At 35.5% G+C, this 13,309-nt stretch overlaps 1 protein-coding gene across 1 annotated transcript; it reads left to right on the forward strand.

Moving 5' to 3' along the window:
* The first annotated feature begins 882 nt into the window (after positions 1 to 882).
* LOC116775095 (exportin-2) lies at positions 883 to 12,602 on the forward strand. Its single transcript, XM_032667914.2, has 19 exons — positions 883 to 1,107; positions 1,628 to 1,773; positions 1,900 to 2,092; positions 2,423 to 2,568; positions 2,964 to 3,161; positions 3,493 to 3,663; positions 4,231 to 4,360; positions 4,459 to 4,622; positions 5,578 to 5,767; positions 6,097 to 6,197; positions 6,657 to 6,837; positions 7,409 to 7,565; positions 8,208 to 8,299; positions 8,487 to 8,707; positions 8,923 to 9,020; positions 9,192 to 9,359; positions 9,927 to 10,089; positions 10,779 to 10,923; positions 12,002 to 12,602. Exons 1-19 carry the CDS (start codon positions 1,023 to 1,025, stop codon positions 12,154 to 12,156), a joined length of 2,904 nt encoding a protein of 967 aa, XP_032523805.1. The 5' UTR covers positions 883 to 1,022; the 3' UTR covers positions 12,157 to 12,602.
* Positions 12,603 to 13,309: the final 707 nt, after the last annotated feature.

Here is a 13,309-nt window from a genome sequence, read left to right on the forward strand (position 1 = left end):
ATTTTTAAATGCAGACAGGAGCTACATATTTAAGGTTATAAGATAAATTTAAAGTTGTTAAAACAGGTAGGGTGACTGAGTACCGACTAATAAGTATTTAACAACCTTTTTTATTCTAGAATTTCAATACAGGGCTTTAACATGACTCTACAAAAATATTATTTTGCAAACTTCAGATTATACATAATATTATACGTATATAATCTATATTTCAATTTCTGAAAATACCTTTATACCCAATAACGGCACCTACTTTGTTGAATTATTATTTATAACACACTAAAGAATGTAGTGGAAATTTTTAAAAGTTTTTTTTTTGTTTAGTATAGCTGAGAGATTATTTTAGAATGACAAAAAGAACTATTAATTGATAAAAAAAATGTTCATCTCTTATTGTAAACAACCTGTAGAGTTAAAATAGTTTGAACAGGAAGTTTTATAATAAGTTACAGACTGAGTTGTTTTAAAAATTATCCTTTCAAATAAAAAAAAACTAGCTTCAAGTGATTTCCAAATAAAAAAAAAATATATCTTTCGCATTGTTTTATATTGCAGTGATACAGTATCACATGATTCGTATGTTATTACGTCTTAGACTTTGTTGTTGTGTAACAATTGACCAAAATGTTATATTTAATATTAACTAACTATATAGTGAAAGTAATAAGGTACTAATTGTGCCATAATATTAAATCTTAAATAATTCAGCTTTCGTAACTTTATAATACAATTCAAAGGCTTGTGTGGTAAAAGGTGATAATAAATAATTTTTATTTTTTTTTTCAATTTCTCTCTTTTATGCAATTTTACAGTCCTCAACATTATAGAATGTTACCATATGAAATAAATTAAACTCCATATTGTCTGTACTCTTTTTAAGTGACATTATAACTGTCAACTGGCAGTATTCTACGGTCTGCAAAATCTTGTCAAAAAGAACGGTCGTTGAGGTTTGTAACCCGCATTGCTAACGATTTCAAGAACTTCAATTAGAATATTTAGTATTTTTATTTTATTTCACTATGGAAGTTACTGAAGACAATCTTTCAACCCTGGCTACCTATTTACAACAGACATTGAATCCTGATCCAAATATCAGAAGACCCGGTAAGTTTAATCTAAACAATTACGTATATGTTTTCACGATTTTTACCAATATCCTTTCATCACAATTTATATCATGTCCGTTATTTATAAATCATATAATTAAATATGACAGTGGCAAATATAACCTCAAACTATACTATTTTATTGTAATTAATTATTGCCAAAACTTTAAGATATGTTTGAATGAATCTTCGTCAGTCCTCTCGTGATATATCACTGCTATGATAAATACTCATCGTGTATCAAAAAATCTATTACGTTTCTAATCTATATATACTTTTAATATACTGTTTGATAACTAGAGTTTACCAAACATTCGCGTATTAATATCATCATCTTTTTCGCGTGTTGTCATTGACATTATTACTTTGGTTTTAACGTGAAAGGAGGAAAAGCATCAAATTTTCTATTTACTGGGGTGTGGGTTGAAATTAATTTTCTGGTCTGAAATCATATATTATTATATATTGGATAATCTGCTATGACTATTATGAAATATAACAATATCACTTTATTCCAGCTGAGAAATTTCTAGAGGGTGTAGAGGTTAATCAGAACTATGCGATACTACTCCTCCACCTTATTGACAAAGATACAGCAGACCCAACGATCAGGGTTGCCGCTGCGGTGACATTCAAGAATTATATCAAAAGGAATTGGCCGGTGGTATGTGACCTTTGTTAATACAAATTTATATTATATACACACTATTTTTATAGTAATTTCTTATATTCAATAATTTATCAAATTACATTTAATTACATTTGAATGTTTAAATGTACCATATAATAGGAGGAAGATGGAGTTGACCGTATACATGCATCAGATCGTGCTACCATCAAGACTCTCATTGTGTCACTAATGCTGAAGTCTCCGGAGGCGATACAACGACAGTTCAGTGATGCTGTGTCTATAATCGGAAAGTCAGATTTCCCAGAAAAATGGCCGGGACTGATCAGTGAAATGGTTGAAAAGTTTGCAACAGGTCGGTTTGTTGTATAAAATTATATATTTGTATAGATTTTTAATTAATTTAATAATTCCAATTTCCAATACTGACTTCTATCAATGTAAATTATCTATGTAGATGTGTGACTGTCGTTTAAAATCCTTTTTTTAGTCTAAACTCTGTCCTATTGTGATAGTGTATAGAATAATAAATTCTCAGATGACTTCAGTACACGATGATTTAATTACATGTCCGACTTGTACCCAATACTCTGAATGTTTAACAGCTGCTTGTATATTTATATTTTTAATGTTGGCACTTAACCAAAATAATTAAATTTATTTGATATACATTTTTTTTTCCCAGGCGATTTCCATGTCATCAACGGCGTGCTGCGTACAGCTCACTCACTCTTCAAGCGGTATCGTTATGAGTTCAAATCGCAGAAATTATGGGAAGAAATAAAGCATGTTCTCGAAAACATAGCCAAGCCTCTTACGGATCTGTTTGTGGTAGGTATCGTGTGAAAAATACATCAGTTGAATGGGTCGCCAATGTCTTTGGAGATAGAAATTGCGTAGATTTTTATTTTCTTAATATTATAAAAGCTGTGTGAATGGGAAAATAACAAATGGGTGATGTTTTACTAAATAAGTTGTCTTTGAAAACTACTTTAGCTTGTTAGTACTAAGATAAATGGTGCTATTAGTTTATATATGTATATATATATATTCTCTGAAGCTTATTAGAAGTCCCTGCTGTCATAGGCGTGAGTTAAGCCAGATTTTTCCTTCTACTCCAGATTTAGTTTCAATTTTTTTTTATTAAATACATACCTTTATATAAAAATGTCCTATTATCTATAATTTTTCTATAATAATTAATATCCATGCCATTTTTGTTTCAGGTGACAATAGACTTAACGAACAAGCACGCGGGTAACGCTCAAGCTCTGAAAGTCATCTACGGCTCGCTGGTATTAATATGCAAGGTATTCTACTCACTGAACTATCAAGACCTGCCCGAGTTCTTTGAAGACAACATGCCGATATGGATGCCCAATCTACTAAATCTCCTACAAGTTACAGTGCCGTGTCTGGCCGATGTGAGTTATATATTTTTACTTAAAGATTAACTTATTAACAGATTCACATCTCGTCTGTCCGTGATCACGGTGGCTGGAAAGTAACCGAAACGTCGGTAGGATGTTGTTAAAAATAATTACAATAGTAAATCCTATGCATATTGGTTTTATTTCAATGAAAACTCGCGAAAATCTTAGGTCTCATTCGATTTACTTATTCTGCATAGACTATAAATCTTGTTTTTTTTTTATATCACATGAAAGATGAATAAGACATAAAATCTACTTTTTTTAAAAAAGAGAACCTTAATTACATTATTTATATATATGTATATATATAATTTTTTTTCAGGATGAGGACGACAAGCCGGGTGTAATAGAGTGTCTCCGTACTGAGGTGTGTGAGTGTGCATCGCTGTATGCCCTCAAGTATGAGGAGGAGTTTGCACCACACGCACCTGGCTTCGTGACCGCTGTATGGCATGTGCTGTTGCATACAGGAGCAAAGGAGAAATACGACTCTGTAAGTACATATGTTCATATATGTATGTGTGTGTGTATATGTATTCATGAGTACATGTAATTTGTGAATGTCACTTATACATATCAGTGTATGTGTGTATGTATGTATGTATGAATGTAAGTAGCTATGTACATACTGATATCCAGATAGTATGTAATGCTTGAAGGAACAAGTATTGTTTGTTATGTACAAATTTCATTTTATTTGGGAGTCTAGGTCTTCGGATGACGATGTAAGAAAATGTGTCGATTAATATAAGGGGAAAATTATTATATTTCTTATTTAAGTATGTAAACGAAATATTTTTTAAGTATGTATTTCTTTGATATACTTATTGTCGCCTTTGATCTAAGAAAAAATATACATGTGTATGATAAATAACAGTATTTGTTCTGATATCGTGGGATACGTCTCAGGATTTATATACCTTGTGCGGTAGACGTAGTTAGATTGATGCGTTTTCTCAGGCGTTTAGCTCACATACTTCAAGAGGCTAGTATTAACTTCTAGACTATAATTATTAATTATAAAATGAATGAATGTAATTAATGTTTTTTTTACTTACAGTTGGTGTCCAACGCTCTAACGTTTTTGGCGAAGGTCGCTGAGAAGAACAGCTACAAAAATCTGTTCGAAGATCCGGCCACACTCAGCCAGATATGCGAGAAAGTCGTCATACCCAACATGGAGTTCAGAGGTGACGAGATTATGTCATATTTAGACTTAATTAGTCTATTTTTTATATATTTCCTTTCAATATATCGTATATGTAATGTATTTTATTTGTCATGTTAGAGTCGGATATCGAGTTGTTTGAAGATAATCCCGAGGAATATGTCAGGCGTGATATCGAAGGGTCGGATGTGGAGACCAGACGCCGCGCCGCCTGCGACCTGGTGCGAGCCCTCGCCACACACTATGAGGATAAAATGATGGCCATCTTCGGACAGTATGTAGAGGTCAGTATTGTCAGTCAGTAGTGAATACTCACTATTATCATGTGTGTTATTTAAGACCTCTGTGATGTTTTTAAATATTTTTAGCTTAGTAAGTATTTGAATAATGGCCTTATATGTAATTTTATCCAAGTGAATTACACTAATGGTCATTAAAGTGTAAAAATTAATCTTTACTGACTCAAGCTAATAAGTTTTAAGTTAGTTGCATGTACTTTAAAAGCATCATTTTCTTATTTCGCACTTCACCTGACTTCATGTTTCCATATACTAAGGAAAATTTCCATAATTTTAATGTATTATTATATATTAATCACAAAAAATTGTCTACCTGGGAATTATTCCCAAGATACGTCCGACGATATGCTTTTGTATGTAATCTAAAAACAGGTTTTCATTATAAATGTACACACGGAGCATTTGCTGTTGTCTTTGTATAGGAACCTAACTACCATCGTAGAAACACTACTCAAATTAAAAAAAAATCCTCCTCCATTAACCTCCGATCTCATTTATGTATAACTTAAGTAAATATTTCCGGGATTTACACTCGCGTACGAGTCACGAGACGAGGCACGAGCCGAAGCACAAGCTGACAGTTTAAATAGTCGCTAGAGAGTGTAAATTACCGTCCTTATTACGCGTGTATTGAGACTGGAATCGTTTGTGATCCAATAAATCCAATCACAGCGACTTACCGATTGTCCCCTTTATCGTATCGCCACACACTTCCCAACATATTGGCGGGAAAATAAAAAAACAATAAACAATCGTATAGCAATGCTACGTTCCAAATTCAAAAGTGATATTCTGTATATTTTTTAGTGTAACAGTATTTACGACCAGGCTGATTATATTCTGTTACTTAGGGACGATACTCCCTGCTATAAGTGTTATTATCTGTTTTCTTGTGACTTGTGATATAGTTTCAATAATAATAATACTATGAATATTGCAGATGATGCTGTCAAAGTACTCCTCGAGCGGAGGGACCGCCTGGATCAATAAAGACACGGCGCTGTTTCTGGTGACTTCGCTCGCGTCCCGGGGCTCCACACAGGCAGCGGGCGTGACTAGGGCTTCGCCCTTGGTGGATTTAACCTCGTTCGCCGCTACACATGTATTGCCGGAGCTTCAGCGGCCCGACGGTACGTGATGATTGAAATATTTTTGAATTTCTCATATCTAAACCCAGCTTTACATATGGAAAATTGTGTTATTAATATATAGTCCACAAAGTGGGGACGGTGCCTTACCTAAGGGTCGCATCCTCAAAATAAAAGCGGAGCTTTGACAGTATTTTATATACTTTGATACATAAATGAAACGAAAACCTCGAAACGGCTGTATATAAAAAAAAAAAACAAATATAAACATCCAGTATAAAGTACCAATAGACTAAATTAATATGTCACAAATCAGCTGTTTCGTAACAGTCATTAGACAGACTATAAAACGTATATATAATGTCCAACAGTGAATGAGCTGCCGGTGTTGAAGGCTGATGCTATCAAATACATTATAACGTTCAGGTCGCTGCTCCCCAAGGACCTGATCGCCTCGGCTCTACCGCTACTGGTGAGTGTCGGGTTTTACGTAACTATGCTTGTATATATGAAAAAAATTATCTATGAAACATTTACGTGGTAAAGATAATGTTGTCGCGACCGAGTCTTGAACATTATATTTTTGTGTTAAATACAATCTTTGTATTTGTAAAGCGATCCCTTCTAGCCGTATGTGATGTTTTTGTACAAATATATCCTCGAGTAACCAAACAGTCTAGAATTTTGATTTTTTTTTTCTTATAGTATATGCATTAGTAATACATTTTATATATTTTTTTTGTGATATTATCGGATCCGTCTCGGGATGTTTATATCGTGTGTACTGATTTAGTCAGGTTTACACGTGTACGTGTCTCCCTCCGCCACACTGCTCACGTCACGTTCAAGCATTAACTCAGCTGTTGAAAATTATTACTTTTGATTAAAATTAATGCGAACTAAGGGGATACTTTTACGTGTTATTCTTCAGATCCAGCACATTCGTGGCGGTGGCGTAGTGTGTACGTACGCGTCGTGTGCGGTGGAGAAGCTGCTCGCTGGAGGCCTAGCGACCAAGACGCAGCTGGAGCCCTACGCTGGGAACCTGATGGGAGCCCTACTGACCGCGATCGATGGAGGACCTACCGCTCACAACGAATACGTCATGAAAGGTTGGCATTTGACACGAGAGAATTAACAAAGCTACTGGGACAGTATGTTCTGAGGTTGATTGTTTAAATTCTGTCTCTTTCTTCCCTCCTCTCTTTCTTTCTCTCTCTCTATCTTTCCCTCTCTATCTATATATTTTATGTATATATATATATATATATATAATTTTTTATTCATATTTTTTTACTTGTATCAACATTAACTTACCTTAATTGTCCTCATATTTTTCATTCTCTAATTTATTTTACTGTTTCCTAATAAAATTGCCGGTAAAATATGTCATAAGCAATATTCGAGGTACAGCTTCAGATCTGTTTCTCAATGTTTACAAAATTGCTGTAGCCAGTATTTATAGTTTACAAATACATGTTGATACTTAAATGTTGCCATTACAAAAATACACTGGTTCAGTATTATAATTAAATATAATCAGACATCAAAATAATTCTGAGCATTATAGCATGTTATACTTAGCACGGCACAGATGGCGCCACTTATAACCGTAATTTCAAAACTATTTAGACAGCAGAAGTTGTAGACTAGTAAGCATGTTTGTCACGTATATTATTACAGCCTTACTCCGCACCCTGGCCAGTCTTCGCGAGGCTGCGCTGCCCTATCTCGGGGAGGCGCTGCCGAAACTTGCATCCATACTGTCTCTGGTTGCCAAGAACCCTTCCAAGCCCCACTTCAACCACTACCTGTTCGAGAGTCTCTCTTTGGCTGTGTCGTGAGTATTAAATTTTAAATATTAAAAAAAATATATCACAAAGAAAGAAAGCTCTGTAATAAAATAAGCGATATATCTAAATACATGAATAAGGAAATTTTATATAAAAAAATGTTGGTGGTGTGATATATTCTTGTCTATAAAATTAAGATTTCCTTCTAAATCTTGTATATAAACGTCAATTTTGTTGTCAAATGAACTAGATGGCAAGCATCCATTAATATCTCAAACATTGTAAACACTCGTGAAATGTAAAAATGACAAAATTTTTGTATTTAAGTTTTGTATTCACAAAAAAAATATACCACCAAAAATGTAGGAATATTGTTTATCTGTGTTTTTCATATTCAACCATTGCCAGTCAACTATTTTATAGTCTGTTATAATATCTCCTGGTATTTGTCACAGATTTGGGGTAGAGCGGGACGAACCAAAAGTAATATCTGCAGGCATTATATAATTAAATCGCTTATCTATTTCCAGAATATAAACACGTAAATAGACTTTATAGCCATAACGTTAAGGCTGGTAATATGTAATTAAGAGCTCACACAGCAAAGGTTCCCTAAAATGTTTTCGCCACAATATAAGTGTCAATATTGAGCGGGAATCCATTGTATGAGAAGTGTATTTGTTTTTCAGTTTAGTAGTCAAAGCAAACCCGAGCGCCATCACAGCTTTCGAAGACGCCCTCTTCCCGATATTCCAGGATATTTTACAGAACGATGTATTAGGTACTAGTAATCCTTTTTCATATATATACATATACATATAAATATAATTTAGTTCTTTGTATAACAGCTTCTAGTATGTATATAAAATATTTGAATATCAAATCTTATTCAGAAGCGAATCGTTCATAATAATTATTACGTAATGTCTGTCTTTAAAGCTGTGTCTAAACGATATCCATGTCCGCAGAGTTCATGCCATACGTGTTTCAAATGCTGTCGTTGCTCTTGGAGCTGCGCGGTTCGTGTTCGGGGGCTGGGGACGGGGGGGGTGATACATACGCCGCCCTCCTGCCCTGCCTGGTCGCGCCCCCGCTGTGGGAGCGACCAGCTAATGTCCGTCCTCTAGTGAGGCTACTGTGCGCCTTCGTTGCCGTCCGATCGGACCTCGTGCTCAGTTCGGGGAAGCTGGTGAGTGAGCGAGATGGCTATGTTATTAGAGAGGGATGGAGATAGAGTTACTTAGCCAATAAGCCTATATTGCTACATCGTTAAGCCTACATTTACATAATATTTGCTTAAGCGATGGGCTTATTTTGTATATGTGTATATGTGCTTGCTATAAGTCACTAGGGCTAGTAATTAATTCATTTTTTTTTATTCCTCCTTAATGATGACCGTTTCAGAACGCCATGTTGGGTGTATTCCAAAAGCTAATAGCCTCCAAGACGAACGATCACGAAGGTTTCTTCCTCATACAGACAATGCTCTTCAAGTTTGGCGAGTGAGTTGTGACATATACATTATAAATAGATCTAATATAACATACTAAAATATATAATATTAATACCATGTTTCTATGAAGATGTTTGTAAATTATAATACATAGATAATATATATATATATATATATATAAATTTCCAGCAGTTATTCAGTCATATGTATTGATTTCCAGGTCTGTGATGCAGCAGTACACGAAACAGATAATAACTCTACTGTTCCAACGTCTCTCATCATCGAAGACAACAAAGTATGTCCGAGGTCTGATAGCGTTCCTCGGCTTCTATTCTGCACATTTCGGAGCCGATCCTCTGATAGAGCTCGTGGATTCCGTACAGGCTAAGTAAGTATATCTTAACCTGGTGTAACAAAAGAGGTTCTGTGTTTTGCATTTGACTACACCGGCTGGTTGATGACAAAGCATTCTGGTATATAGAGAGATCATTCTATAATAAGTTATAATATATAATGTGCGAGCTGAACTATTTATTAATATTAATTCCTAGCGGCCTTTTTTTACCATTAATTTTACCAAAATTAAATAATCAAGTTGAAAGGAAGTTTTCTATAAGGTTCAAACCGAAATAGAATTATTTTATAGCACAAATAATATAAACGACTCTCGTGTTGAGACTGACTGACAGACTGACACACACAAGCGCATGTTATGGCTGTGTGCGTGTAAGTAGGACAGTTGCGTTAAATTTAAGGTTGTGTATATGTATATGAGGAGTAACTTACCACAAATTTTCCATAAATGGCGTTGGCTGTCCAAATCAATTTTTTTCTCCGAAATCAATCTATGTGAACACAATCTTGTAATGTTAATCAAAATATAACGTGACTCTACAAGAATATGTTTAAATTACCTTAAAATATTAACATGGTATACATAATATATTAATTTCAGTATGTTCGCTATGTACGTGGAGAGGGTTTTGGTACCGGATGTGCAGAAGGTTTCCGGGGCTCTGGAACGCAAGGCGGCGGCTGTCGGGTGCGTGAAGCTGCTGTGTCACAGCGCACACTTCCGGGAGGGGAGATTGGCTGGTCTGTGGACGAATCTGTTGCAGGTATGAAACATAAGTAGCCTTAACACAAGTCTGCAAACTAAATACAGAGCGTTTGAAGTTTTCCATATCACTTGTGATCACTTGTGATAGATCACAAGTGATATGAGCGGTACACTCGGAAAGCTTTGTAGGTAGTGTGACGATGTATATTGGCATTGATAATTATACAATAGGGCAGACGTTAGACGTGGCCTGCTTTAAAATAAAGATACTAGTGCCCATTTACCCGGTTTTAAGATTAATCTATTCTTCCCAGTATAAATCAGTGACTAAAAAGTATAAAATCCCGTTAAAAACGCCGATTAAATTCATGCAATGAGATTTTTGCTTCCCATTAGCACTAAAGTGGCGCACCTTGACTCACGATTAGTCGCCAGCGGTGCTAAAATTTTATCTCGATGGAACGCCAAATGATTCTCACAGATCAGATTAAATTAGTTAAACGAGATATATAATAAAAATTAAATTTTTTAATGTCTTATATAGTAATTTTCATAATTTTATTTGATTTGATATTACACTTGTAGTTCAAGATGCGAAACGTCTAAAACGATGCATAGATACTAATATCAAGCTATCTTCGTTTGAAACTATTGTAAGAGAAGTAACGCCATCTAGTGTCACATTACCAACATTATTTACGCGTGAATACGTCAAACAAATAAATTTAAATATATAAACCGTTCCAGGCTCTCATCGCGTTGTTCGAGTTGCCGCCAGACGAAACCCAGCTGCCTGATGACCACTTCATAGAGGTCGACGACACCCCGGGCTACCAGCCGGTGTACGCACAGCTAGCCTGCGCCAAGACCGGAAGCGATGATCCCTTGGCTGGTGGGTTATATATATATATATATATATATATATGTGTGTGTGTGTGTGTGTGTGAAAATTACCTAATATAACTATTCACGCTACACCTAGAACGTGGTTAACGTTTACGGGTATTTTTTTACGGATATATTTTGTGGGAGATTCAGATAAGTATTTATAAACAGAATTTATAACTAACGTTTTTAATGTGTGTGGCGTTAAATAATACAGAAGCTTAATACAGGTTAAAGTAACGGTCATTTGTTTTATCGTAATAACAGAAGACGGCACACAGGCAGTGTTAGTGGCAGAGACTCAGTGTTGCCAGGTTTGTTAGGTATCTTAGACTTTGACGACTCTACTCAGATCCTTATGTGTAACGGAACTTTGTATGTTTAAATAGTTATATTGGTCGTAATCCACCAACATTTAGAAATCCATGGACCGCGTCAACAACTAATTCTATACTTTAACCACTCTCCTGCTGTGGTATGATCTTTGAATGGCAACAACCGCTGAGTCCGTTCCATATAGCTAAAAGACTTGGGCCTGTCCAGAACTCACATCAATTCATTCTTGGAACGTACTTCGAAGGCAGCCCTAGTAGGTTCTTTTCAAATTTGGTTAGGTAGGGAGAGGAGCTTGGACAGTGGAAGTGAGCGTTTAACGCGCGTTAGGTAAGGGCCCCTTAAATCTACACCTGTCCAAGTCCCAGCCACTGTTGAAGCCCCTCTCCCTGCAACCCTACGGACCCGGCACCCGCACGGTGAATCCATGGAATACTGAGAGGTTGCGCCTACTATACACCAAAGATCATTTACCTATATAATACTATAAATAAAGCAAGGAGATTTTTTGCAAATATTACAAATTGCGGGACATAGAATTTTAGACATTTTTGACCTCTCAGATCTTTGATAGTTTGCCGTACTCAATGAGGTTTAGACATCTCGTCTGTCCGTGATCACGGCTGCTGCAAAGTAACCGAAACCGAGAGTATGTATTAAAAAAAAAAAAACAAAAACGCGTAGTAATCCGAGTATATTGGTTCCGTTTCCTGTAAATTTGTATGATTAATGAAATGTTAATTAATTTACAGCCATAGAAGATCCGAAACGTTACCTGGCGGAGAGTCTAGCGGCCATGTCGCGGGACTTCCCCGGCGTCCTGCCGCCGAGGGTCGGTTCCCTTGACGAACCTCATCGCGGCGTGCTGCAGAACTACCTCCAGAGTTACGGGGTAGCGATCTGCTGATGTGTCACATTTCTATCTGAACTTTCATAGAACAGTGATCAAGGTCACACAGAAACTGTGTAATATAATTGATGTTTAAATTATGATGTGGGCCGTCTCAATGTATCGTATATCTGACTCATTGAACTCTAACCGCGTCTCGTAACCAAACCAGACGCCGCGTTGGACCAGCTCGAGACTGAAGTTATTGTTAAGCGTAATGTACATTGGTAAGGTTTTGTATGGACGCCGAGCGTCGCCCGCGCCAGCACGGGTTGCCAGCTTCAACAATTCACATTATAGTACAATGGATCTATTTTGTTGATAATTAAATAAAAATACATACTTAATTCCGTCAATAGTAATTGTTTTTCAGGTTTGTGTATCAATTCTTTGTCGTTAATAAAAAAAATTTTGTCCTCTATGGAGGGAACCAGTTGTATGTTTTGCAATAAATGTAATTTTTATGCATTGTTTTATTTATTTTCAGTCATACCTGTATCAAATACGCTGGTCTATTGTATGTATGTGTGTGTGTTCGTCTCTAAGTAGGGAACAGATTTTAATTCATCTCTGATATGTAAGTTTAATTGAGAACGAAGTCTTAGGATTTTTTTTCACTATTGAGGGATTTAATCTCTTTTCCTTCGAAATTTTACTTCCGAGGTATCGATATATGACTTATGAAACTACAAAAAATATGAATATTATTTAGTATCTATGAAAGACGTAAACGTAATTATGATATAAATTAAAAAGACCGCATTCAGTGAAAACAGCGAACACAATATTCGAGTTCAGTGTAGTAACTTCCTCACTGACCGTTATGTTTACAAAATGAAAAGGATAACTAGTGTTTATAACAGGAAAACTTAATTAAATGTTAAATTATTTTCTAAGATCAATGATAAATATGTATAAGACTAAACCGGCCGTTTTACACGTTATTAGCCTCCGTAACACTGCCTTTAATGTATGACATATTATTCTATGTTGCATGCTATTAATTCCTCAAAGCAACGTTTATAATAAAAGGACAATAACGGATCTCAACAAATATCAGCTAACACGTCACTAGCATATCATTTCCCGCCAAAAAATAGACCGATGACGTCTTCCATTTTGTACTATTTAAGTTTTAAAACTTTTTTTATTAACTTTTTAATATTGCGAT

Source organism: Danaus plexippus, chromosome 25 (assembly GCF_018135715.1).
Source record: "Danaus plexippus chromosome 25, MEX_DaPlex, whole genome shotgun sequence".
In the NCBI taxonomy this organism is placed as follows: Eukaryota; Metazoa; Arthropoda; class Insecta; order Lepidoptera; family Nymphalidae; genus Danaus; species Danaus plexippus.